General features: G+C 66.7%; 8 protein-coding genes across 8 annotated transcripts; 4 read left to right on the top strand and 4 right to left on the bottom strand.

Annotated features, from left to right (window-relative positions):
- Window positions 1–134: 134 nt before the first annotated feature.
- Window positions 135–2,750, bottom strand: RHOBADRAFT_54265 (uncharacterized protein; the record flags this gene model as incomplete). The annotated part of the gene is made up of 11 exons (XM_018417224.1): window positions 135–297; window positions 408–477; window positions 618–947; window positions 1,183–1,418; window positions 1,526–1,591; window positions 1,681–1,815; window positions 1,888–1,974; window positions 2,049–2,169; window positions 2,239–2,312; window positions 2,379–2,549; window positions 2,611–2,750. The coding sequence occupies 11 exons, from the start codon at window positions 2,748–2,750 to the stop codon at window positions 219–221; spliced, it is 1,509 nt and encodes a 502-aa protein (XP_018270492.1). The 3' UTR covers window positions 135–218.
- Window positions 2,751–2,826: 76 nt separating this feature from the next.
- On the top strand, window positions 2,827–4,527 carry RHOBADRAFT_37464 (uncharacterized protein; the record flags this gene model as incomplete). The annotated part of the gene is made up of 7 exons (XM_018413436.1): window positions 2,827–3,175; window positions 3,242–3,396; window positions 3,454–3,589; window positions 3,672–3,774; window positions 3,861–4,052; window positions 4,175–4,299; window positions 4,394–4,527. 7 exons carry the CDS (start codon window positions 2,827–2,829, stop codon window positions 4,525–4,527), a joined length of 1,194 nt encoding a protein of 397 aa, XP_018270491.1.
- A 437-nt stretch (window positions 4,528–4,964) lies between these two features.
- RHOBADRAFT_65265 (uncharacterized protein) lies at window positions 4,965–6,778 on the bottom strand (the record flags this gene model as incomplete). Its single annotated transcript, XM_018418668.1, has 11 exons — window positions 4,965–5,361; window positions 5,583–5,646; window positions 5,723–5,756; window positions 5,822–5,886; window positions 5,949–5,978; window positions 6,037–6,060; window positions 6,127–6,141; window positions 6,205–6,231; window positions 6,318–6,388; window positions 6,464–6,541; window positions 6,689–6,778. Coding segments are annotated over 11 exons (630 nt in total), but the record flags the coding sequence as incomplete, so codon positions are not given.
- A 2,567-nt stretch (window positions 6,779–9,345) lies between these two features.
- RHOBADRAFT_31946 (uncharacterized protein) lies at window positions 9,346–14,777 on the top strand (the record flags this gene model as incomplete). The annotated part of the gene is made up of 8 exons (XM_018413004.1): window positions 9,346–9,357; window positions 10,972–11,043; window positions 11,133–11,222; window positions 11,353–11,486; window positions 11,559–11,901; window positions 11,980–12,096; window positions 12,166–14,442; window positions 14,526–14,777. The coding sequence occupies 8 exons, from the start codon at window positions 9,346–9,348 to the stop codon at window positions 14,775–14,777; spliced, it is 3,297 nt and encodes a 1,098-aa protein (XP_018270489.1).
- Window positions 14,778–15,510: 733 nt separating this feature from the next.
- On the top strand, window positions 15,511–17,896 carry RHOBADRAFT_44929 (uncharacterized protein; the record flags this gene model as incomplete). Its single annotated transcript, XM_018414512.1, has 11 exons — window positions 15,511–15,583; window positions 15,668–15,750; window positions 15,817–15,904; window positions 15,977–16,213; window positions 16,316–16,355; window positions 16,456–16,513; window positions 16,621–16,925; window positions 17,072–17,227; window positions 17,299–17,438; window positions 17,503–17,609; window positions 17,705–17,896. The coding sequence occupies 11 exons, from the start codon at window positions 15,511–15,513 to the stop codon at window positions 17,894–17,896; spliced, it is 1,479 nt and encodes a 492-aa protein (XP_018270488.1).
- A 148-nt stretch (window positions 17,897–18,044) lies between these two features.
- On the bottom strand, window positions 18,045–20,695 carry RHOBADRAFT_54261 (uncharacterized protein). Its single transcript, XM_018417223.1, has 10 exons — window positions 20,635–20,695; window positions 20,492–20,535; window positions 20,195–20,336; window positions 20,006–20,119; window positions 19,850–19,904; window positions 19,670–19,790; window positions 19,500–19,588; window positions 19,073–19,414; window positions 18,818–18,995; window positions 18,045–18,711 (listed from the first exon to the last, which is right to left on the bottom strand). The coding sequence occupies exons 1-10, from the start codon at window positions 20,651–20,653 to the stop codon at window positions 18,085–18,087; spliced, it is 1,731 nt and encodes a 576-aa protein (XP_018270487.1). The 5' UTR covers window positions 20,654–20,695; the 3' UTR covers window positions 18,045–18,084.
- A 220-nt stretch (window positions 20,696–20,915) lies between these two features.
- Window positions 20,916–21,532, bottom strand: RHOBADRAFT_44927 (uncharacterized protein; the record flags this gene model as incomplete). Its single annotated transcript, XM_018414511.1, has 5 exons — window positions 20,916–20,939; window positions 21,016–21,073; window positions 21,149–21,251; window positions 21,323–21,335; window positions 21,407–21,532. The coding sequence occupies 5 exons, from the start codon at window positions 21,530–21,532 to the stop codon at window positions 20,916–20,918; spliced, it is 324 nt and encodes a 107-aa protein (XP_018270486.1).
- A 438-nt stretch (window positions 21,533–21,970) lies between these two features.
- On the top strand, window positions 21,971–24,164 carry RHOBADRAFT_48619 (uncharacterized protein; the record flags this gene model as incomplete). Its single annotated transcript, XM_018415164.1, has 6 exons — window positions 21,971–22,251; window positions 22,341–22,566; window positions 22,649–23,222; window positions 23,320–23,655; window positions 23,723–23,778; window positions 23,835–24,164. 6 exons carry the CDS (start codon window positions 21,971–21,973, stop codon window positions 24,039–24,041), a joined length of 1,680 nt encoding a protein of 559 aa, XP_018270485.1. The 3' UTR covers window positions 24,042–24,164.
- Between the last annotated feature and the right edge of the window lie 512 nt (window positions 24,165–24,676).

The following is a 24,676-nucleotide window of genomic DNA, read 5'->3' as shown; positions in this document are numbered from 1 at the left end:
GTAGAGCAGTGCCATAAGATTAAGCAGTCGGTCGAGCCGAGCGAGAAAGCCGGAAAAGCGCCAGAAGGAGAGGGGCAGAACAAGATTCGAGAGCCGCTCTCGAGCCTCGCTTTCTCCGACCTCTCGCCGAGAGCGAGCTGCCCGACGCGTCAGAGCATCGCTGCGTCTGCGTTGCACGTCTCGAGCGCTCTGCCCCTCTTGCCTGGGGCCGCTCCCGCTCACTCCTGCCGCAGCGGCGGCGGCAAGTCGAGCAGTTCGCCATTGTCGCCCACCTTGTACTGCGGCTTCATGGCGTCACTGTGTCGGCGGGGCACGACGCGCGAGTCAGTCAGTCGCGCGTGTCTCGACGAGCGAGGGAGGAGGGGCGACGAGGGAGAGGAAGAGAGAGGGGGACGAGTGGGACGCACACGTAGTCCTGCGAGGCCTTGTTGCTCTTGAGGAGGTTGCGGACGGCAAAGAGGGCGTGCTCGCGCATGGCTGCGCGCAGAGGCAAGGGCTCAACCCGTCAGTCCTTGCCCCAGCTCGCCTCGGGTGGTGCGGCGACGCAGGACGAGGGAAGGGAAGGGATCGGAAGGGGAAAGGGGGAGGGGAAGGAAAAGGGAAAGACGTCGACGCACTCGTGTTCCTCTCGTCCATCTGGCACATACTGAGCAGCAACTCGAGCCCCCCGAGGTCCCTCACGCGGTCCTGCGTCCGCCTGACGCGGTCAGGCGGCGTCGGGCGCGCGGTCGTGAGCGGCGGCGCGAACGAGACGATGCCGAGGAGCTGGACGAGGGTGCGCTGCAGCTGGGCGACGGCGAGGGTCGATTCGGGCGAGGCGGTGGCGGGTGCCGGAGAGGGTGGAGGTGCGGGGGCGGTGGGCGAGGAGGACGAGGATGAAGGTGGTGGTGGTGGTGGTGGACGGGCAGAGACGGGCGGGAGGAGCGTCGTCGAGAACCCGAGGAGGCCTGCACGAGCAAGGGAGAGTCAGTTCACCGGTCGACTGCAACCCGGGCGCGAAGGGAAGACAGATGAAGAGAGAGCAGGACGCACGGACAGCCGTCTCTGCACCTTCAGCCAGTTCCTCCCTCGCCCTCTCCTCCCTCTCCTCCCTCTCGCTCCCTCCATGCCCCTCCTCCTCCTCCTCCTCCTCCTCCTCCTCGGCCCCCTCCCCCTCCAGCGCCAAACCGATCGAGCACGCACAATGCAGCACAAGCACCAAACCCTCGAGCGCCTTTGCGTCCGCCGCGTTCTTGGCCCTCGCTTGCCCGTGCGGCGCGTCATCGACGAGCGACGCGCCGAGGTGCGCGAGCTGACGCACGAGGAAGGGCGCGAGGGCGAGTGCGGGGGGTTGCGACGCGCGGCGAGGGAGCGAGAGGTGGCCGTCGAGGAACTTGAGGAGGGTGACGAGGGTGGGTGAGGTGGCGAAGCCGGGCATGCTGCGGCGCGACGAACGAGGGGGGGTAGGATGACGAGGAGGGGGTAAGGAAAGGAGAGTCAGGTCGCGTTGCCGGGAGAGAGACGCAGGGGGAGAGAGGGTGCGCACAGGGCGTGCTCCTCGTACGCTGCCGCAAAGACCTCGAGCTCGACGAGCTGCTGCACGATGGCGAACCTGGTGGGCCTCGGCGCTCGAGTGAGCAAAACGTTCGACTGACTGGGTCCAGGGCAGGGCGCGCACGAGGGGAAGAGAGGGGGACGCACGACAGGTGGAAGATGTCGGAGTGGAAGTCCTCGCTCGCGATCCCCTCGGGCGTCTCGTCGTCGAACAAGACGCTGACGATCGTCATGAGGCGGTCGAGGATGGCGGCGCCGGCTTTCGACGTGCCGAGGAGAAGCCTGCGGGCGGGCGAGTAGGCGGCGGTGAGCTCGACGTTGTCCTTCACGGGGGAGGTGGACAGATGGACGCACGCTCGCTCGCGGTTGCCGTGGATCGAGTTGAGCAGAAAGATGAGGACGGCCTGGAGCGTGCCGTGGTCGGGCGAGGCGAGCAGACGTCTGTCGTGCGGAAAGGAGGTCAGCGCCGCTCGACAGGACCCGGAAGAGAGAGAGAGAGAAAAAGCGAGGCGCACTGGACAAGGTTGTCGTCGACCTCGAGCTCGAGTCGGCGCGGGAAGAAGGTGCTCGCGATGGCCTCGTTGTCGGTGACGAGGTTGGCGAGCGCCTGACAGCAGATGCGGGTCATGTCGGTGTCTGCGGAGCGACAGGGCTCTGTCAGTCTCGCCCGGGTACACAAAGTGTGCGAGAGAGAGGTGGACGCACAGGCCGGGTCCTCGAGGTTGAAGAGGGACGAGGCGGTGAGGAGGACCTGGCGCAAGGACGGCTCGATGCGGTCGCTGCGCGAGGAGGTGACAAGGCGTGAGCTGTCGGCGCTGGTGGAAAAAGGGTGCGGTTGGACGGACACTGCGCGTTGCTGGTTGTCGGGCGACTGGGTGCACACGCTCAGGAGGAAGGCGGCGAGAGCGAGGAGGGCCGGGATCGAGTCCTTGTCGTCCGAGGCGAGCCGGTGCGCTTCGACGTCCCAAGCTGCGGCGAGCGCTGGCCAGAGTGGGGCGTGGGAGCCATAGGTGGACCTGTGCGAGTGCTCGTGGTCAGTGTGGGTGTGTGGGACGAGGGAAAGCTTCATCAGCTCACCGAAGAGGCGGGGTCGACCTCAGTCCGAGTCGGGGAGGGCGAAGGAGGTGGACGAGCTGTTGAGGGGTGCCCCGTGCGTGAGCGTACTCGCACAGCTGGCTTGTGAGCTCTGGCGGGCTCGGCGGAGCACAGTCGGCCATGGACAGAGGGAGAGCTCCGAGCCGAGCAGGAGATGGTCCGTCGTCGCTCGTTCCGCTCGCCCTTGCACAGCTGAGCATGAGCTCTGAGGCGCTCTACCAGCCTCGGCAAGGCACTGCTGCCCTCCACGACGAGCCGCACCCAGACGCACCCGCCGCAAAGCGCATCCGCCTCGACCTCACCTCGAACGACTCGTCCTCGCTCGACATCTCTCCCGCACCAGCACGAGGCGGCCAGCACGACTCGCCAGCACCACCACAGCCGCACACTCTCCCCTCCACGAGCGCGCCACCCGCCAAGGCCGCACCCTCACCTCCTCCTCCTCCTCGTCGACCCGACTACGCCCACCGCTTCACTCTCGAGGGCCACAAGAAGTCCATCTCGTCCGTCAAGTTCAGCCCAGACGGCAAATGGCTCGTCACAGCCGGTGCGCCCCCTAACTCGCCGCTCTCCTCAACTCGCCCCCACTAACCTCCCTCCCCGACCGCAACAGCCGCCGAGCCGTCGATCCACCTGCACTCGCTGCCCTCGTTCAGCCTGCACCGCACCTTTTCGTCCCACACGGCCGGCATCTCGGACGTCGCCTTCTCGGCCGACTCGACCCTGCTCGCCTCGGCGTCCGACGACCGCACCGTGCGCGTGTGGGAGGTCGACCCGGCCCTGCCCCTCGTCGGCGCCGGCGCCGGCGGGGTGCGCCCGCTCGAGGCCAAGGCCTACGAGGCGGCGAGGGTCCTCCAGGGCCACTTGACGGCCGTCTTCTGCGTCGCGTGGAGCCCGAGGGGCGACTTGGTCGCGAGCGGCGGCGTCGACGAGACGGTGCGCGTGTGGGACGTCCAGAAGGGTGCGTCGCCCGCCCTTTCTCTTCAGTCCTTCACGCCCTTGACGTGGAGCCGAACTGATGGCGTTCTCGGGTGCGCGCACAGGCCGGTGCATGCGCGTCCTCCCCGCGCACTCGGAGCCCGTCAGCGCGGTCCAGTTCAGCCGCGACGGCACCATGCTCGTCTCGTGCTCGTGGGACGGCTACATGTACGTCTCGTCTCCCTCTCCCCGAGCCTCTCGCACGCGCACGGCCCTGACACCCTCCCCTCCCTTCCTCCCCGCGCCCGCAACAGCCGCATCTGGGACACGTCGACGGGCCAGTGCCTCAAGACGCTCGCGCACGAGGACAACACGCCCGTCGCGAGCGTGCGCTTCTCGCCAAACTCCAAGTTCCTGTTGACGGCCACGCTCGACTCGGCCGTGCGCCTGTGGGACTACCAGAACGACAAGGTCGTCAAGTCGTACGAGGGGCACCAGAACCGCAAGTGCGTCGCCCGTGCCTCTCTCTCTATCTCTCTCTCTCTTTCCTTTGTTCTCTCGTCCTCGTCCTCGTTCGAGCTCGAGGGCACGCGACCTGACCCGTCCCCCCCCCCCACTCGCGGCGCAGGTACTGCGTCCCGCCGATCCTGACGCCCGACGGGCACCACCTCGTGTGCGGCTCCGAGGACCACAAGGTCGTCGTGTGGGACGTCCAGACGCGCGAGGTCGTCGCGGCGTGGGTGGCGCACAAGGGTGAGCTTTTCCCCCCTTCGGTCTCTCCTCTTCTCTCCCCCCTCCTCCTCCTCTCTTCTGGGTCCCACTGACGGCCTTGCACTCGGTCGCGCAGACGTAGTCATGGCGGTCGCGCACCACCCGACGCTCGACATCCTCGCGACCGGCGCCCTCGAGAAGGTGCGTCCCGGCACCTCCCTCTTCCTCCTCCTCCCTCTCCCTCTCTCTCCCTCTCTCGCCCAAGCCTGACATTGTCCTCTCCCTCTCTGCCTCGACTCGGCGCGCACAGGACCCCGTCGTCAAGATCTGGGCCATGCCCGACGCCGCGGACGCGCTCGGGGAGGGACAGGCGCAGGCGCAGGCGCAGGCGCAGGCGCAGGCGCAGGCGCAGGCGCAGGCGCAGGCGCACGAGGGAGGAGGGAGCGCTGCAATGCAGGTCTAGCCGTGATTGGGGCGGCCTTTTTACTCTTTCCCTCCCAACGCGTTGGCTGTCGGCGTCGTCGCTCTCGAGAGAGAGAAGGACAGGGGCTCGTCGCCGCACAGACAGCCTTGCACCCCTCGCTCGCTCCGTCCCGCCTCTCTACCTCCGACCCCAGCTGCTCCTCCTCGCCGCGCTCGAGACCGCCCGCCTGCGTCTACTCAAAGTCTGCTCGCGAGGAGAGAGAGGAGAGGAAAGAGGGTTGGGGTCAGGGTCCTGCATTTCAGTCGGGGAGAGGGGTGCGCACCGGACCCGCCGCCCGGACCCTCCTCGTCCCTCGCTCGCTCGCTCGCTCGCCCTCGTCCGTCCCGCGCCGGCGACTCCACGTCCCGTCGCTGCACCCCACCACCACCAGGCTCTCGCCGCTCCTCGCCTCGCCTCGCCTCGCCTCGCCTGCTCCTCGACTCGACCCACCTGCCACCCCTCCCTCTCTCCCTCCCTTGCGCGGCGCGGGCGCGGGCGCGGGGCGCCGCTCAGAGCTCCTCGCGGTACGGGATGGGCTGACCGTCTGCGTCGAGCTGCGTCTCGAGCGGGATCTCGCCGCTCTTGACGATCGTCACCTTCTGCTTGGGCTTGTCGCCTGGGCCCTTGGGCACGTTCTCGACCTGGATGAGGGTGCGGCGGCGGCGAGGGGAAGAGGGAGGCAGCGAAGGGGCAGGGGGAGGGAACGAGGAGGCGCGTGCGACGGCGACGAGGTGGCGCAAGAAGGTCGACCGAGGAGTGCGGCAGTGGCGGGAGAGAAGGGAGGGATCGAAGGAGGGTCAGCGCCTTCTCCTCCTCCTCCTCGTCGACGAGCTCTCCTCTGGCCGAGAGAGAGTAGACGCACAGCGTAGACGACGTCCATGCCCTCGAGGACCTTGCCAAAGACGACGTGGCGGCCGTCGAGCCAGCTGCGAGAGGGCAAAGAGGGCGGGCGTCAGGGGCTCTCCTCGCAGACCTCCCTCGACGTCAGGAAGTCGGACGTACGATGTGGTGACGGTCGTGAGGAAGAACTGCGAGCCTGAGGGATGACGAGCGGCGTCAGAGTCGGTACGGGACGCTGAGAAGGCTTGGGGAGGAGCTCACCGTTGGTGCCGGGGCCGGCGTTGGCCATCGAGAGGACGCCCGGGCCAGTGTGCTTGAGCTTGAAGCTGCGGGAAGTGACGATCGTCAGTGCGGGTCTTGGAGAGGAAGAGGCAGGGGTCGGACGCACTTCTCGTCCTCAAACTTGTTGCCGTAGATGCTGCAAGGGGAGGAGGGTCAGCGGGCGTCTCGGGAGTCGAGCGATTGCGGGAACGCACCTCTTGCCGCCCGTGCCGTCGCCACTGTGAGAGGAAAGAGGTACAGCGTCAGTACGGCGCTCGACGGAAGGGGAGAAGGCGAGGGCGGACCGGGTGAAGTCGCCGCTGCAGGTCGAGAAGAGGTAAGTGAAAAGCTCGAAACGGCGTGTGAGATGACGAGAGACGCACCCCTGGATCATAAAGTTCTTGATGACGCTGCAGGATCGATGCGGGTGTCATTCGGCGGCTCCTCGTGAGGAGGCGACAGCTCGACGAGCGGGAAAGGGGAGAGTTGAGCGCACCGGTGGAACGACGAGCCCTCGTAGCCGAACCCAGCCTCGCCGGTCGCGAGCTGCCTGAAGTTCTCGGCGGTCTGCGACGCGCGTACGAGGAGCGGGTCAGCTCTGATGCGAGGGGGGAGGAAGCCGAGGCGGGGGAGGGGGCGGACCTTGGGGACCGTCTTGCCGTACAGGCCCATGACGATGCGGCCCATGGGCTCATCGCCGTGCTGAATGTCGAAGTAGACCTGCAGTCGAGTCGGCAGGGCAGTCGGGGTTGGCGCGGGCGAGCGTGAGGGTGGTGGGGGGAGGGGGAGGGGACCAAAGTCAGTGGTCTCGCTCCTAGGGGCGCCGTCCGCCTCCTCATCGAGTCCGATGAGAGTAAGAGGACGCACCTTGCTCGTGATGACCGGGCCCTTGGCCGCGAGTGCGACGTTGGCGAGCCCCGCGAAGAGGGCCACGATGAGGGCTGAGCTGAAGAACTTCTGCAGGCGCGCAGGTGGAGGGGGCAAGTGGGGGTCAGTGAGGTCCCTGCTGTAGACTGGGAGCCACTGCGGCGTACCATGGTGAGATGAGGTGAGGAGGAGGATGGGAGCGACGTGGTCCGGTCGAACTGAGGGAACGCCGACGACAAGTCTCTCCGTGGGTCCAGCTTCTCTCTCTGTGCAGTATAGTCTCTCGCAGGCTCTCGGCACGGTCGCACCGCACGAGACTCGCAACGAGGACGAGGTGGAAGCCGACAATTACACGGCGCAGAGGCTCGCGCGCGAGCAGGCCCGGGTGGAAGAGTACAGGTCGCTACGGCAAAGCGCACGCTCCCGTGAGAGCAGAGATAGATAGGGATATGGCTCGACGAGGGAGAAGAGGAGGAGAGAGGAGAGAAGGAGGAAACGCTGGGTACGAGGCGAGGGGAACGAGGTTGCCGTTGCGGAGCTGAACAGGGTCGGGAGGTGCAGGGATGGTACTGATGGACGACGCTGTCGTGAAGCTCGAGTGTCTGTTGGTCTATAGGGAAGGCGAAGCGATAGGTACGAGGGGGAGGGATGAGGGTGGACGCGCTAGGGCCGCCAGAGCGAGGTGCCCTCGACGCCGGCGCACAGCTGGTGGTCCGTGAGGAGGTCGAGTGCGAGGACGTCCTGCGAGGCGAGGGACGACGAGTCAGGCACGGGCTCGGTCAAAGTAGGTCGGGCGCGAGCCTCGAGAAAGAGAGAGAGACGGACGCACCGTGTAGCCCGAGCCGTAGTCGGCGACGCCGAACGAGATGATGACCGTGTCGTCGAGGAAGCCGTGGTTGAGGCCGAGACCGTGCCGGTTGGTCGGGTGGTCCCCTGCGTCGGCGAGAGCGAGTCAGTCATCGCTCGCTCGCGTCGAGGAGGAGGCGCACGCGAGGCACGAGGACCGAGAGAAAGGGAGAGAGGGAGGGACGCACAGGCCATCGAGACGGTGAAGATCGGGTCGGCCTGGTTCGTGCCCGAGTAGGTGAGAGGGCGCGACACGGACAGGTAGTTGTACGGCTCGGTGACGTTCCAGGTGACGACGTGGCGGACGTAGTGCAGGTACGGCTGTGGCGAGGGCGTGAACGGTCAGTGACGGTCGTCGAGGGGGACGGAGAGAGTGGTCGAGGAGAGGGAGAGAGAAAGAGAGAGGAGATAGGCAGAAGGCGAGGGAAAGGTAGGTCGAGGCTCGAGGACGCACGAGAGGGTGGTACTTGACGTGAATGATGCCGAACAAGACCGTGTTGTGCACGTCAGGCTTGCACTCGCCGCGCTTGCAGAGCGTCGCGCGCAGGAGCGGCGTCGCGTGGTGCAGGTGGACGCGGTTCATGTCGGGCCCGAGCAACTCGGTGAGGCAGTTGTGCGACGGCGCCAACGGGTCGAGCGGGCGCAGGGTGAGGTTGGGCGTGTACTTGTAGATTTGCTGAGGGACGAGAGAGACGTGGAACAGGAGCTGCGGGGCGGGGGAGGGGGAAGGGGAAGGAGGAGGGTCAGGGGCGCTCTTTCTCGTCCTTCAAAGCTCGCAAACGGCTCGCCGAGCCTACCTCGTCGTGCTGGCCGTGCATGAGGCACCAGTTTTTTTCAACGGGGCGCTGCGCCTCCCTGATGAGGTCTGCGGGATCGAGAGGGTCAGGCGGCGGCGCGACGAGGACGAAAGCGCTCGTAGCGCACCTGTTTGCTCGCGAAAGACGATGGGCGCGTCCCACCCGGCGCGCTTGAGGGCCTTGTCGAGGCCGGTGACGACCATGCTGCACGAGAGAGGGACGGGCGTCAGGCGAATTCTCGGATGTCTGAAGAGAGAGGGGACGGACCGAGCGTCGATGATGAACAAGGCCCGGCACACGTTGGGGCTGCGGCCGGTCTGCGAGTACATGAGCAGAGGCTGCCCATCGTCCGTGAGGAACAGGCGAGCGTCCTCGGCGCCGATGAATTGCTCGTAGACCTTCTCGGCGCAGCGCTGGTACGGCACGACGCGGTCGGCGGGCAGGTCGAGCGTCTCGAGCTCCGACTCGCGCGCGAGATAGGGCAGGTCCAAGTGTGCGCGCTTGAGCGGGAGGAGGAAGCACCTGCAAGAGAGGAGGCGACCATGCCGGAGGAAGAGGGAGGGGGTGGAAGAGGTCAGTGCACTGGAGCGAACGACGCCGCGCCCGCAGACCTTCTGCGCCGCACGAGAGGAGAAAGAGGAGACGCACCCGACGAGGTTCTGCCACCGCACGTCGTCGCCCGCGATGACCTCGTACTTCTCGGGCGCACGAGCCACCATGAGGTGCCGCCACCCGGCGCCGACCTGGTCCGGGAGCACGAGGACGGTCGGGTTGAAGATGCCGCCGGCGTACGGGTCGATCAAGCCGATGAAGCCGAACGGGTTGCTGACCGACTCGATGACCTTTGCCTTGTTCTGCGGCGTCGGGTACCCAGGCTTGAGCACCGACGACAGGGTCGACGACGTGAGGACGGCGAGCGCCGCGTGCGCCGTGTGGCCCCGCCGAGTGTGCAGGCGCGAGGTCGGCGTGAGCGGGACGGTGTCGTCCGAGGGCGAGAGGAGGAGGTAGAGCAAGATGAGGGAGAGGGTGACGAGGGCGAGGGCGCGCCGCCGGGGAGGGATGAAGGCGAGGCGGGAGCGCAAGGTCGAGTAGCGCGAGGAAGAGGTGAGGGTGCGGCGCGCCGAGGAAAGGGAGGGGAGGTGGGAGCGGCGGAGCTTGTCGGCGACGCTGCAGAGGGAGGAAGAGGTCAGTCAGTGGGTCGGTTGACCGGCGACGAGGTTGTCCGTGCGCAGGACGTCGACTGCCCTCGCGCCCATGCTCGACGGTGACGAGAGAGAGAGGGAAGAGAGGCGGTACGCACCCGTCCCAGCCGTCCTTCTCATACGCCTTCCTCCATGCCCTCCCGCCAGCGACGAGCTCCTGCCACCACTCTCCCCCTCCCGCGCCGCCGTGCCCATTGACCTGGGTCATGCCGCGCCCACCGCCACCTCCCGACCGGTGCTGCCCCGCCAGCTTGCGCGCGACGCGCTCGTCGTCGTCGTCGAGGTCGGACCGCTTCTCGCGGCGGTCCCTCGCGCCGACCCCGTTCGACGCCGCGTGCGCATGCGCGGGCGGGACGGCGCCGTGGCCCTCCTCGGCCGAGGCGAGGGCGTCTGCGTCGAGCATGGCGGGCCTGAAGGCCTTGGGCGGCGACGCAAAGGGCGACACGGGAAGCGACGAGGTCGGGCTCGTGAAAGCGGTCGAGGCCGTGGTCGACGGGCCGAGCGCGAGGTCGTTGGGCGAAGGTGCGCTCGAGGACGAGGCGTAGGCGTGCGAGGCGGCCCGCCAGGGGGCGTTGCTCGTGCTGCTGGCGCCCGAGTCCGAGGTTGGCGATGAGGTCGACAGGTCGTCGAGGTCGCGTGCCGAGGCAGATGGCGGACGGGCGGTGCCGCTCGTGAGCTGGCGACTGCTGCTCGTGCTGCTGCCCTGGTGGTGAGATGCGCTGCTGGCCATGCGCGCGAGGGGCGGGTTGGCGGAGGCGGAGCGTCAGGCGTCGCGCCGAGGCAGAGCTCGCGGGTCGAAGGTGCTGCGGGCCGCTCGAGGGGCAGGTCGCGCTCGCCGTGCGCGTTGATCTGGCGCGGCCAAGTCGAGCTCTGGGCGAGCTGGCGGTCGGGTTGGCGTGCGAGGAGAGCGAGAGGGCTGCAGATGCTCACCGAGCCTTCCTGGTCCTGGATCCCGATCGAGCGGTGTCTCCGTTTTAAGGTCGGCCCGGGGTGGCTGGCAGTATCTCGTTCAGCAGGGTCGACAAGAGTACATCTCGAGAGCAGTAGACTGGCGTGGTACGCAAAAGGCGGTTCGCGAGGAGGAGCAGGGAAGAGGTCCGAGAGCGGCACCGCTCGCTTTCCAGGTCGTGCTGGCTACGGGCAGACTGCAAGCGCTCCTACTGCATCCAAGCCATGTCGAACAAGCACGAAAGAAGCGCTGACGAGAGCGGTGGTCGTCGTCGTCGTCGTCGTCGAGCTCGGGACGACCTCCGGAGCTTCGAGCTCATCTGTCGACCGCCTCCTCTGCTCTCCTCACCCTCAAGCCGCCGCTCCTGGTGCTCTGTGCTCGTGCCCAAGGACGATGGCAGACGTGCGTCCCCACCTTGCCCCCAAGTCGCCCAGCTCCCGAGCCCGCCGAGCTCACCGTCAACCACGTTCCCCTCTCGCTCGACCGCAGCCCAACTTCACCCAGTCGCTGTTCGCCACTCTCGAGCAGACCATTGCGCCCGACACGCAGGTCATCAAGGCGGTCCGTCCCCCCCCCCTCTCTCATCTCGCCTCCTACAGTGCGCGCGAAGCTGACCTCTTGTCGATGCGACCCCCCTCCTCGTCGCACAGGCCACGGTCCAGCTCAACACGCACTTCTACGTCGACGCTCGCTGCGTCCCGTCCCTGTTCGAGATCGCCACCAGCGGCGCCAACCCTGCTGTGCGTCCCCGCCCGTCTCGCCCCTCTCCCTCCTCCTCCTCGAGCACCGCCTTCTCCACCCTTTTCCCCGGCCGCGTGCGGCTCGTGCGGGCAAAGTATCGCAGGCAGTTGACTCCTCTCGCCGCCACAGATCCGCCAGCTCGCGCTCGTCGAGCTCCGCAAGCGCGTCGCCGCCAAGAAGAACAAGCAGTGGCTCGCCCAGCCCGAGGAGGTCCGCAACGCGTTCAAGAGCCGCCTCCTCGAGTTCCTCCTCACCGAGACCAAGTGCGTCTTCTTGCCTTGTCACCTAGAGGCGGGACAAAGGCGCGTCGACTGACTCGTTGCCCCCGCTCGCAGTGGCCAGGCTCGCACCGCCTCGGCGCGCCTCGTGTCGGCCATCGCCAAGTTCGAGCTCGAGAAGGGCGTCTGGACCGAGCTCCTCCCGTGGCTGTGGAACACGGCCAACGCGACGACGGCCGCCCACCGCGAGGTCGCCCTCCAGACCATCTTCATGCTCCTCGACTCGATCGCGATTGCCCCGAGCCAGCCCGGCGGCTCGGCCCAGAACCAGATCCCGGCGCTCCTCCAGCTCCTGAGCAAGACGCTCGCCGACCCGGAGAGCCTCGCCGTCCGCGTGTGGTCGATCCGCGCCCTCGGCAAGCTCGCCGAGTTCGTCGAGTCGGGCGAGGACCAGGAGATTGTGCGTCGCGCCCCCGTCTCTCTTTCTCTGTCCCTCGCAGCGCCAACGGTGACTTACTCGTCCTTCTCGCACCCGCAGACCGCGCTCCAGAACCTCGTGCCGGGCGTCGTCCAGGTGCTCCAGGCGACCCTCGAGGCCGGCGACGAGTCGTCGACCAAGAGCATCTTCGAGTTTATTGAGAACATCACCCTCTCCGTACGTCGACCTCGTCTCTCCCTGCCTCGAGAAGCACGCGCACTGACACGTGTTGCGCGCCCCCTGCAGGAGATCCCGATCGTCACCCCTCACCTCGGCAACCTCGTGTCGTTTCTGCTGCAGGCGGCGGGCAACCAGTCGTACGAGAACGACCTGCGCATCATGGCGCTCAACTCGGTCCTGTGGCTCATCAAGTTCAAGAAGGCTAAGGTCCAGTCGCTCAACCTCGCCGGGTCCATCATCACGGCGCTCCTCCCGATCGGCGCCGAGCCCGAGCCCGTCGACGACGTCGACGACGTGCCCGCCCGGTCGGCGTTCCGCGTCCTCGACACGCTCGCGACGTCGCTCCCGCCCCAGCAGACGTTCCCGCCCTTGTTTGAGCAGGTGCGCGCGCTCGCGGCGTCGCCCGACCCCAACATGCGCAAGTCGGCCATCACGGCGTTCGGCGTCGTCGTCGAGGGCTGCAGCCTGTTCATCCAGCCGCACCTCGACAACATGTGGCCGTTGATCCAGAACGGCCTCACCGACCCCGAGGTCGTCGTGCGCAAGGCGGCGTGCACGGCCCTCGGGTGCCTGTGCGAGATGCTCGAGGAGGAGTGCGCCAAGCAGCACGCCATGCTCCTGCCCCTCATCTCGAAGCTCATGGTCGACCCGGCGACGCAGCGCCAGGCGTGCATCGCCCTCGACTGCCTCCTCGAGGTCCTCGGGTCCGACATCGAGCCGTACATCCCGAGCCTCATGGACGCCCTCGTCCAGCTCCTCGACTCGGCGCCGCTCGCGCTCAAGGGCACCGTCGTCGGCGCCATCGGCTCGGCCGCGCACGCGTCCAAGACCAAGTTCGCGCCGTACTTTGACGCCGTCATGCAGCGCCTCGTCCAGTTCCTCGCCCTCACTGAGGAGGGCGAGGAGCTCGACCTGCGCGGCGTCGCCCAGGACACGGTCGGCACCCTCGCCGAGGCCGTCGGCGCCGAGCAGTTCCGCCCGTACTACGCGCCGTTGATGCAGCAGGCCATCGCCGCCATCGGCATCGAGAACGCGCCCAACCTCAAGGAGTGCAGCTACATCTTCTTCGCCGTCGTGTCGCGCGTGTACAAGGACGAGTTTGCCCAGTACCTGCCCATCGTCATGCCGATCCTCCTCGCCGCCGTCGGCCAGGAGGAGATCGACGAGGAGGCGCTCCTCGGCCCGAACGCGTCGACCGACTTTGCGACCGGCGTCGACGACGACGACGACGGCGACTTTGAGGACATCGACGAGGACATCAACAGCGACGACGAGGACGCCTTCTTCAAGGCGTCGACCCAGATCGCGATCGAGAAGGAGTGCGCCGCCGACGCCCTCACCGAGCTGTTCGACCACACGGGCAAGGCGTTCCTGCCGTACGTCGAGGCGGCCGTCAAGGCGTTCCTGCCCGGCCTCGAGCACTCGTGGCACGACGGGATCCGCAAGAGCAGCGTCGCGGCGCTCCTCGGCTTCGTCACGACCCTCAACCGCATCACCGAGCCGCCCAAGTGGACCAAGGGCTCGGCCGGCAACCAGCTCGGACCCGACGTCGCCCAGCTCGCCAACCTCGTCGTGCCCCAGCTCATGTCGATGTGGGAGGACGAGGACGAGCGCGACGTCGTCAACGAGCTGTGCAACTCGTTCTCGGCCGCCATCATGAGCGTCGGCCCGGCGCTCGTGTCGCCCCAGTACATCCAGCCCATCTGCGAGCAGCTGTCGGCCATCCTGCAGCGCAAGGCCCTGTGCCAGACGGCCAACGCCGAGGACGACGAGGTCGACGCCGGCGTCGAGGCCGACCAGTCCGAGTACGACGCGGCCCTCATTGGCGCCGCGGCCGACCTCGTCGGCTCGCTCGCGACCGTCCTCGGCGGCGACTTTGCCCAGCTCTTTGCCGCCTTCCTGCCCGACATGGTCAAGTACTACGACCCGACGCGCTCGACGGCCGACCGGTCGACCGCCATCGGCTCGCTCGCCGAGATCGTCAACGGCATGGAGGGCGCCTCGACGCCGTTCACCGAGACCCTGTTCCCGCTCTTCCTCCAGGGCCTGCAGGACCCCGAGCCCGAGGTCCAGTCGAACGCGGCGTTCGCGATCGGGTCGCTCGTGTACCACTCGCAGACGGACCTCTCGTCGCAGTACCTCACCGTCCTCGGCGCCCTGCACCCTTTGTTCGCCCTCCCCGACGACGGCCAGGGCAAGCACGAGAACGCCAAGGACAACGCGTGCGGCGCCATCGCCCGCCTCATCGTCAAGAACTCGGCCGCCGTCCCGCTCGAGCAGGTCGTCCCCCTCTTCCTCCAGTCGCTCCCGCTCCGCCGCGACTACGCCGAGGCCAGCAGCGTGGTGCGTCCTTCTTTCTCTCCTTGTCTCGTACACCCTCTCTCCGAGCCTGCGACTGACTCGTCGTCGTCGTCGTCCATTCGCAGTTCGACGCCCTCCTCCTCCTCCTTCAGCAGCAGAACGCGGCCGTCTTCTCGTCGCTCGACCACGTCCTGTCGATCTGCGCCAAGGCCCTCGCGTCGACCAAGGCCGACGACGGCTCGGACGTCTTCTACCCGAACGGCGCGAGCCAGCTCACGGCCGAGAACAAGGCCAAGCTCGTCGAGATGGTCAAGGCGCTCGCCGCGAGCCAGCCGGACAAGGTGCAGCAGGCCGGCCTCGCGCCGTACCTCGCGTGAGCCGCGCGTGCGCCCGTGTTCCTCGTTCCTCGTGCCTTGATCGTTCGGTCGTCGTCCCCCCTCCCTCGTCGCTGTTGTCATTCCTCCTGCCCTCCCTCCCTCCTCCTCACCTATCTAGAGCATCTCGTCCCCTCCCTCTCCTCCCTCTGGATCCCGCATTCCGTTTACGTCGCAACCCCGCTAGATACCCACTCCCTACTGCCTTTCGTTCCTCCTCCCTCTCTCTCTTCCTGTCGCTCTCCCCTCGCGCGCTGCAACGTCGGCCAGGAGCTGTCGCCATCACGTCGTCGCGTTCGCCTTTCGCCCGAGAGGTCAGAGAGGCTCGCTTGTGTTCCCGAGTCAGGTCAGAGCGCGCGCGAGTTGTCGAGCGAGCGTTGGCCAGAGTGCGACGAGCGCGGCTCGCCGCGGCTGTCTCTGTCCCTCGCTTGCTCGCAATCCTCCACTCTGCCCTGCTTCTCCGCACGCGCAATGCTTGGCGCGAGACCGATTGCGCCGGACAATCTCGCAATCAGCGCCCGCTGCGCCGGACTCGCCGCGGCGTCCTCCTCGTCGCTCGGAGCTCTCCATCCAGCTTTTCTGCCGCTTCTCCGCTGCTCGCTCGAGCGTTCGACCGTCTACAACCTCTCAGTGAGTCCTTTCGAGACCTTTGCGCCCGGACAGTGCCGCACGGAGGCTGACGCGGACCGCGCGCGGCGCAGCCGACCTCATCTTCGTTCCGCCTCGATAAGCTCGCATGCCGCTCAACGTCACCAAGACGCCAGAAGGCAACCTGCTCACCTACGACGCCGATGGACTGCCCGTCATCTGTGAGTTGCTCGCCCTGCCGTCGGCGCGCGAGGTCGGCCCGACTCGTCGCGAGCCGAACGCTCACCCTGCTCTGCTTCTCGCAGACAACCTCGGCGACATGGCCTGGGTCGCTACTGCGACCGTCATCGTTGGCATCATGCCTATCGGGCTCGGCCTACTCTACAGCGTGAGCCTCGAGGGAAAACGCGAGTCGACCTTCCCAACTTGACATTCTCTTGCTTGCGCTCTACAGGGCCTCCTGCGACGCCGCAATGCCCTGAGCATGATCTTCCTCGCTCTCACGGTGTACTCGGTCGGGCTCCTGCATTGGTTCATGCTCGGTCCGTCTCCTCTCGCGAGGCCAGTTCGGCCGCCTCGACCCACGATTTCTGACCTCTCTCCGCAATCCACAGGCTACTCGCTCACGTACGGTCCGGGAAACGCCTTCATCGGCGACTCGACGTGGTTCGGCTTGGTCGGCGTCGACATCAAGCCGTCGCCGGGCTCGACGGCGATCCCGGCCCTGCTCTACGAGATCTACCAGGCCCAGTTCCAGGCCATCACGGTCGTCATTCTCGTCGCAGGCACCGCCGAGCGAGGTCGTCTCGCGCCTCTGCTCATCCTCGCGTTCGCGTGGTCGACACTCGTCTGTGCGTCCCGCCTTGCTCCTTCGCGAGCCTCTCGTCCCCTTGCTCTCCAGCCCTGCCCGGCCCTCGCGAGGAGCGGCGACTGACACAGCTCTACGTCGACAGATAATCCCGTCGCGCACTGGGTCTGGTCCTCCTCAGGATGGTGAGCCCGGCTCGCTCTCGCTCCTCTCCTCTCTCCTCCTTCCCTCGTCGTCCTCTTCCTCGGGCACTCTCACTAACGGCAGCTCGCCCTTGTCTACCAGGCTCTACAACCTCGGCGACCTCGACTATGCAGGCGGCGGGCCCGTCCACATTGCGAGCGTGAGTCGAGTCCCGCAGCTCGACTTGAGAAGGTCCCGGTGCACGGACCCTGTCGAGCCCGTCCCTCCCTTTGTTTCGAGCGCTGACACTTTCGTGTCGCCTGCAAGGGCGTCGGCAGCTTCGTCATCTCTGCTTTCGTCGGCAAGCGTCGAGGGTACGGTACGCCGCAGCTGGATTACCGTCCGCACAGTTCCTTCTTTATCGCGCTCGGCACGGCGTTCCTCTGGTTCGGCTGGTGCTGCTTTAACGGCGCCTCGAACTCGGCGCTCAACCTCAAGTCGATCATGAACATCAACAACACCCTGTACGCCGGTGCGGCGGGCTGCCTCGGTTGGACTGCCGTCGACTTTGCGTTCACGCGCAAGTGGTCGGCCGTCGGCGCAGCTTCGGGCATTCTCGCGGGCCTCATCGGGTGCGTCTTACTCTCTCTGTCTCGTCGTGGATCCCTTCCTCAACGGCAGAACCGTCTGCCCTCGACCGAGACGAGCCTTTTCCGGACCATCACTTCCCGCTTTTTCCTCGAGCCGACATTGACGATCACGCTCTCCCATCTCGCAGCATTACGCCCGCAGTCGGCTATGTCGCAGTCCCTGCAGCATTCGGCATCGGCCTCCTAACAGCGATCGCTTGCAACCTGGCGACGGGCCTCAAGCGGCTCATGCACGTCGACGACGCTGTCGATGCCGGCGCTCTGCACGCGGCAGGCGGTATCGTGTAGGTCGTCGTCTCTCTGCAACCTGCGAGCCTGGCAAAGTGCGTCCTGACCTCGCAGCCCTCTCTCGCAGCGGCGCCATCCTCACGGGCATCTTCGCCGACTCTCGGGTCGCCGATTTTGACGGCCTGACCGAGATTGACGGAGGATGGATCAACGGGTACTGGCGAGTCATGGGTCTGCAGCTGGCGGGCGTCACCTCGATCGTGTTCTGTGCGTGCGCCTCTCCCCTTTCGCGCACGCCGAACGCCCCACCTGACCTTCTCAAGTTGCGCAGACACCGCTGTCATGACCTACGTCCTCCTCTTCCTCATCAACCTGATCCCTGGGTGCAAGTTCCGCTCGACTGAGGAGGCAGAGATTGTTGGCATCGACGAGGAACAGGTGAGTCGCGCTCGTTCCTCTTTCTTTTGCCCTCGCGTTTCCCTTTCTCTCTCTCTCTCGAGCGGTCCTGACTCTCGCGCTCTCCTCTTTCGTAGCTCGGCGAGTTCGCCTACGACTATCTCGAGCTGCGCCGCGACATCAAGAGCCACAAGCTGTACTCGAACTCGCCGACGCTCTCGGCGACGAACGAGCGAGGTCGGCCGGCCGACGCTCGCACCGCGACGAGCGCGTCGCATGAGTCGAAGGAGGGCGTCGAGGGCAGAGTGTCACAGGTGCGCGAGGCGTGAGGGGCGAGGGGAAGGGAACAGGGGTCGGTCCGTGCACGCTGTGTAGCTTCTCGACGTTGGCTCGCCGCAAGGTCAGTTCCTGCTTCTCTCGGTCCAGCTCTCGCTTTCCTCGCCTCTCGAGAGAAGTATCTCGCCAAAGCCTTGTCGACACGAGAGCAGGAAAGAGCTGCATCGCCGTCCTTGTCCGTCTACCAGAACCCGCCACCGCCTCCTCCCGGCTTTGCCGCGGCCCTCGCCTCCCTCGCGCTCGCGTTCTGCTTCTTCTTGCTGCCCTTTTGCCGACCGAGCACGTTGGCGCTGACGGGCTTCTTGCCGTGGTGCCGCCGCTCGCCCGCCGCCTTCTTGCGCGACAGCGACGCCGTCACGATCGACTCGACGTCGCGCGTCTCGCGCTTGACCCGCGGCGCAGAAGGGCGGTGCCGCCGGTGCGACGCGTCGGCCGCGTCGTCGTCGTCGTCCGAGTCGTCGTCCGAGTCGTCGTCCGAGCCGGAGCCCGAGCCCGAGGCGGACTCGTCGTCTGAGGGCCGCTCGGCGTCCTCGGCGTCGGGCGGCGGCGCAGGCGCGTCGTTGCCTAACCGCAGGCCGGCCGCCCGGCGCGCGAGCTCGTCATCGTCGTCGTCGCCACCGACGCCTGCCGCTGGTCGTGGTCGTGGTGCGCTCGTCGGCGCCGCCGGGTCGTCCTGCTCGTCGACCTGCTCGACCTCGTCCTCGTCCTCGTCCTCGTCGCCCGACGCGGCCGACTCGTCGCTGTACTCCTCGTCCGAGGCGACCTCCTGCGGGTTGGCGGCGTCGTGCGCCGCGAGCTCGGCCATGTACTGCGAGACAAGAGTTCAAAGCGGGTCAGTCTCGCCCGCTCGAGCTCGCCCCTCGCCCGCCCTGGAAAGCGACAAAGAGAGAGAGAGGAAAGGGAGGGAGACGCACCTCCTCGAGAGCGCGCCTGTCCTCCTTCTTGAACCCGCTCGCGGCCACCTCGACGTCGAGGTCAAACTCGCGCACGCCGTCGCGCACGACGGCCGTGAACTTTGGGTACACGCTCGACTCGTACTTGAACCGGCGCGCAAAGAAGATGCGGATGCACTCGACGTCGCGGTTGAAGTAGCTGTGCGGGTGCGTATGCAAGTGTCCCCAGAGTCAGTGCGTGCGAGAGAAGGGAGGGAGAGAGAGCGAGGGACGCACTACTCGGCATCGGGGTGGTCGGTCGACACCATCTGCGGAAAGTCGATCAAGACCGGCTCGAGCAGCGTGCCCTCCTTCTCTCGGCGCCGGCGCTCGTCGTACTCGTCGCCCTCGAGCTCGACCTTGACCGGGTGGTCGCCGCCCTCGCGTGCGACGCGCGCATCGCGCTCGTCGGGCGTCTCGTCGTCGCGGTCCTTCTCGGCCTCGGTGCGGTGGTCCCGGATCAGGAGGTTGAACTCGTTAAAGTCGCCGTGGATGAGGCCCGACCGCGCGAGGCGCACAATCATGTCCATGAGGAGCGAGTACAGGGCGCCGGGCGAGGGGACGGCCGAGATTTGGCGGCTGTGTGGGACGTGCGAGAGAAAGAGAGAGTACGGTCAGGCTCGTCGTCGCGAAAAAGAGAGAGGGCGGCGAGAGGTGGACGCACAGAGGAAAGGCGTCGATGAGCTCCATGATGAGGCAGTGCCGCGACTGGTCGATCGGCTGCGGCACCGGGAAGCCGTGGTCGTGCAGGACCTGTGAGCAGCGGCATTGAGGTCAGAACGCGCTCGTCGCGAACGAGAGATGCCGCACAGGGAGAGGGAGCCGCCGACGCACCTTCATGAACGCGTACTCCTTGATGGCGGCGAGGCGCGACATGTACATCCAGCTCGCCGACTGGCCCTTGCGCAGGTAGTCGCGCTTCGACTTGATGGCGCGGAACGACATGCGGCCGAGGCTGTGAGGGGAGAGAGGCGTCAGGACGAGCCCGTGCGAGGGGAGGGAGAGCGGACGGACCGGTGGATCTTCATGACCATCTGCTGGCCCTCGTCATCGGCGACGACGTAGATATCTGCGCGCAGAGAGGATCGTCAGTACGACGGTCACCTCCCAGAGATCCCGACCGCGCGAACGAGCAGCCGGGAGCTCGAGACGTCGACGAGGCCGACGCACCGCTCTCCTTGCCCGTGCCGATCTGGTTCCCGACGCTGTAGATCGTGTCGCGCTTGGCGAACGTCCTGCACGCGAGAAAGTCGTACCCGCCGTACGTGAGGCGGTAGCCCTCGTCTGCAGGGCGCTCCAACTTCGGGGTCAGCTTCTCCTGCACGGCATTGGGGGAGGGGCGAGGGACGAGGGACGCACACTTGGCGTTCTGGACCTTTGCGACGAGCTTCTTCTTGGCGAGCTCGCCGAGCGCCTTGTTGACGCCGCCGGCGCGCGAACCGGCGAGCTGGGCGATGAGCGACGAGGGGACGATCTCGTGGTTCTTCGAGCCTTGCTCGGCCTGCGGGCGTGGCGAGGTGTCGAGAGGTGCAGCGGCGGGCAGAGGGGACGTGGCGAGGCGAGGGAGCGAGGGAGAGTCGAGGAGGATGAAGGAGCGGGGAGTCAGCTGTCGCTCGTCGCGGCCTCGAGTCTGGCTGAGGGGAAAAGGGGACGCACGGCCGACAGGACACGGAACGCGTCGGACGAGATGTAGCGCAGGTCTGCAGGGCAGGGTAGGCGCGAGGGTGAGCTTCATCAAGTCGCGAGGACGAGGTCGAGGAGATGAGGGGAGGGGACGGCTCGTGGGGGAGCGGACGCACCTGTGGCGTCCAATTTCATGGCTGATGATGCGGCCCGGCTGGCAGTAGCAGCGCTCGAGCGAGAGCGAGAGGTGGGAAGCCGAGGTGAGCTCGACCTCAGGCTGCACCGCCCGCACCGACGAGAGCGGCAAGGTCCTCTCTGCTCGCTAGGATCGTACCGGGTCTCTCTTGCTCAGTAGCTCTCTCACTGTCTGGAGCAAGCGCGACCGCGCCCCGAGCACGGAGAACAACTGCATTGCTGGCCAGCCCGCGTCGACTCCTCGACCTCCTCCACTGCCCACTCACGCCGACTTCTGGTACGACGGCTGCGCACGCAACGACAGAGGTCAGTACTCGTAGACGAAGAAAGTAGAGAGAGAGAGCGGACGACGAGCGACGCACCGTCTCGCCCGCGGCGGCCATCTTCTTCTCGGCCTCCTTCCGTGCCCAGCCCTCGATGCTGCGCGGCCACGGGCAGCGTCAGGTCGTGTACCGGAGCGAGCCGCAGAGAGGAGAGAGACTGAGGGGGACGGACCTCGTGTCGGGCTTGTAGTAGATGAGGACCGCGCCGAGGAGCATCCCGCCGCCGAACCCGTAGTAGTAGATGTTCTCCCAGTCCTCCTTCTGGCGCTTCTGGCCTGCGTGACGGTAGAGAAGACGAGTCAGTGCGTGTGCCCTTGTGTGCGCGACCGACCGCGAGGGAGCGCACCGGGTGCCGGAGCCTGTGGACAGGGAGGGCGGGGTCAGCGCGACGGACGAGACCGAGACGAGGAAGAGAGAGAGTGGGACGCACGTGCTCGCCAAAGAGCCTGCCGGTCGGCTCGTGGTACGCGCCGCCGCCTGCTGCCCGCCTCTGGCCGAGGACGCCGGGAGAGAGGACGCGGCGCGCGAGGGTGGAACGGAAGAGCGAGGCCGACATGCGGGGCTGCGATTGGAGGGCCAGGCGGGTGTCAGTACTGCTCTGAGTGGGACTGGGAGGCGGACTGGGGCGCACCGAGAGTTGGGAGAGTGGGAGGAGCGCGAGCAGGTCGACGAGGGGAGATGAGACGAGAGGCGAGCACACCGCCCTCGCTCAAGCTGGGGGTTCTGGCTGGCGAGACGTCCTCGCAAAGGTATCAGAGTGGCTCTGCAGAGTACCGCAGCTCTAGGCGAGCGACTTGCGGCGGTCGCCTTGGCTCGTTGCACTCGGCCTCCGCCTGTCTCCCTCTTGCTCCCACCCACACTGCGCCAGAGCTAAAAGCTGAGCACGCGCACCACCGAGATCAACGCTCAGCTCTCTCTCCAGCATCCGCACAAGCCCGTCTCCCCGTCCTCGTCGAGCCCGACTCGCCGCACCGCCTCCCCGACCCGCATCATCATGGCCTCCGCAGCCTCCCCAGCAGCAGCCGCTGCGCCGTCCAGTGCGCCCGCACCCGCACCTGCACCCGCACCGGGCACCGACTACGACGTCGGCCTCGGCATCGACGGCGTGCGCCCAAAGGACCCGTCGCTGTACCAGCTCTTTGGCGTGCGTGCCGACGCGTCCGACGCAGAGCTCAAGAAGGCGTACCGCAAAGCGGCCATCAAGTTCCACCCGGACAAGAACCCGGACAACCCGGACGCGGCGGCCAAGTTCCAGGAAATCAGCGAGGCCTACACGTGCGTCCCTCTCTCTCTCTCTCTCTCTCTCTCTCGCCCTCTGCCCTCTCTCACAGAGTCGACTGACCCTGTTTGCCTGCCCCGCGAAGCATCCTGTCCGACTCGAACTCGCGCGTCGTGTACGACAAGCACGGCAAGCAGTCGGCCATGGGCGAGGCGTCGGGCGAGGACGGCCAGATGATGGACCCGGGCCAGCTCTTCTCGCAGATGTTTGGCGGCAAGGCGTTCGAGGACTGGATTGGCGAGATCAGCCTCGGCAAGGAGGTCAGCAAGGCGTTTGAGCAGGCCGAGGAGGACGAGGCCGAGCAGACCAAGGTGCGCCACCCACTCTTTCTCCCCCTCTCTTTCCCGACCTGTTCCCCGGCACGAACGAGCTGACTCGGCTCGTGTCGCGCAGAACGACGCGACGACCAAGCCTGCGGCCGCCGCAGCTACGACCACGACGCCGCAGCAGGGCGCGCTCCACTCGGAGGCGCACGTCGAGTCGACCGGCCACTCGACCCAGACGTCGGCCCCGACCTCGACCGCCATCCCTCCTCCCGCCGCAGCGGGCGGCGTCCCGACCACCTCCGCCATCCCTCCTCCCGCCGCAGCAGGCGGCGTCCCGACCACCTCCACCTCCACCTCCCCTCCGTCCACCGGCACCACCTCGCCGTCCACCGCCGCCGCCGCCGCCGACAGCACGCCCTCGTCGACCGACGGCGCGCACGCGCACGCCGCCAAGTCGCACCTGGCGGGCAAGCCGCCCAAGCTCACGCCCGAGCAGAAGCAGAAGGCTTACGACGACGAGCGCAAGTCGTACGAGGAGAAGCGCAAGCGCGTCGAGACGCTCGCGCACAAGCTGCGCGACCGCGTGCGGCCCTTTGTCGACGCGCGAGACCCAGGCGGCGTGGACGACCCCGAGACGAGGCGGTTTGCCGAGCGCATGCGCGAGGAGACGCACGACTTGGCGATGGAGAGCTTTGGCGTCGGTGCGTCACGACCCTCGAGTTCCCGTCCCTCCCTCCCTCTCTCTCTCGATCGACCTGGGGCGTGCGACTGACCGCTCCCCTCGTGCGGCGCTCGCAGAGCTGTGCCACCTCCTCGGCGAGATCTACATGCAGAAGGCGACGACCTACATCCGGCTGCACCGCAAGCCGTCGGCCAACCTGCTCGGGCTCCCCGGCTGGTGGTCGCGCGTCAAGGAGAAGGGCGCGACGCTCAAGGAGGGCTGGTCGTTCCTCTCGACCGGCCTCGACGTGCAGCGCGCCATGGTCGACATGGAGAAGCGCCAGGAGCGCGGCGACCTCGGCGAGGACGAGATGAAGAAGCTCGAGATGGAGCTCAGCGGCACGCTCCTCCTCGTCGCGTGGAAGGGCAGCAAGTTTGAGCTAAGCGCCGTCCTGCGCCAGGTCGTCGACCTCGGTGCGTCCCCCTCTCTGTCCCTCTCCTTGGTCGTCGAGTCGCCTCTGACACTCGCTCCCTCACGCAGCGCTGTCCAAGGAGTCGCCCGAGGTGACCGACGCCGTTCTCATGAACCGCGCCAAGGTGCGTCCCCTCCTCACCTGTCTCCCTCGACGCCGATCTGACTCGTCGCCGCACAGGCCATCCTCTTCATCGGCGCCATCCTCAAGAACGTCAAGCCCGAGGAGGGCGACGACGAGCGCCGTGAGCTCGAGCGGCTCGTCGCCGAGGCCAACGCGCGCCGCAAGGAGGGCCGCAAGGCGCCGCCCAAGGCCGAGCACCACAAGAAGAAGCAGGCGGGAGGCGCCGACACGCCGCCGGTCGTTGACGAGGCCAAGAAGGCGTGAGTCGAGGAGGAGGAGGAGGCTCGTGGTCACCCTTAGTTCTAGCTCGCGCGCCCCCTGTAGACACTCCCTTCTAGCCTATCTCGGCGTCGGAGCCCTCTCACGTAATGCCAGTCCGTCCCCGTGCGTCGTCGTGTCGTCGTCTAGTCGCGAGAGGAGAGCACCGCCTCCCGCTTGGCTCGCAGCGCTCTCTCGCTTACACTCTTCGACCCGGCCACGACGGTGCAGCTCGCGCACTCGGTCCATGCCGCTCGATGCCTCCTGTGCGTGTCCCCCTGCTCTCCCTTCCACCTGCGTCACCCTCGTGTTGTGGTACTACAGTCTCTTTAACTACTAGTTTTAAGGCATCGGCAAATGGTTGTAATACTCCAAAGTATCCTACTGTGTTAGGTCCTACACGTCGTTGCATACTAGCAAGAACTTTACACTCGATGATAGTCATAAAAGCAACTGACAGTAAGATAGGTACTAATACAATAAGAATTTCTAATAGACTGTATAGTGCAGATAGCATAATTAAATTGATAGATAAAGTATAAAACGCTTAGCTTATTATCTGTATTCCTTCTGTAACGCCTATTTTTTGTTTTTGGGGAACCAAAACGAAACAAAGCGACTTTTGGGCCCCCCTGCGTAGC

The sequence above is a fragment of the Rhodotorula graminis genome (assembly GCF_001329695.1).
Source record: "Rhodotorula graminis WP1 unplaced genomic scaffold RHOBAscaffold_8, whole genome shotgun sequence".
Taxonomy (NCBI): domain Eukaryota; kingdom Fungi; phylum Basidiomycota; class Microbotryomycetes; order Sporidiobolales; family Sporidiobolaceae; genus Rhodotorula; species Rhodotorula graminis.
This window is presented reverse-complemented; position numbering and strand designations above follow the sequence as displayed.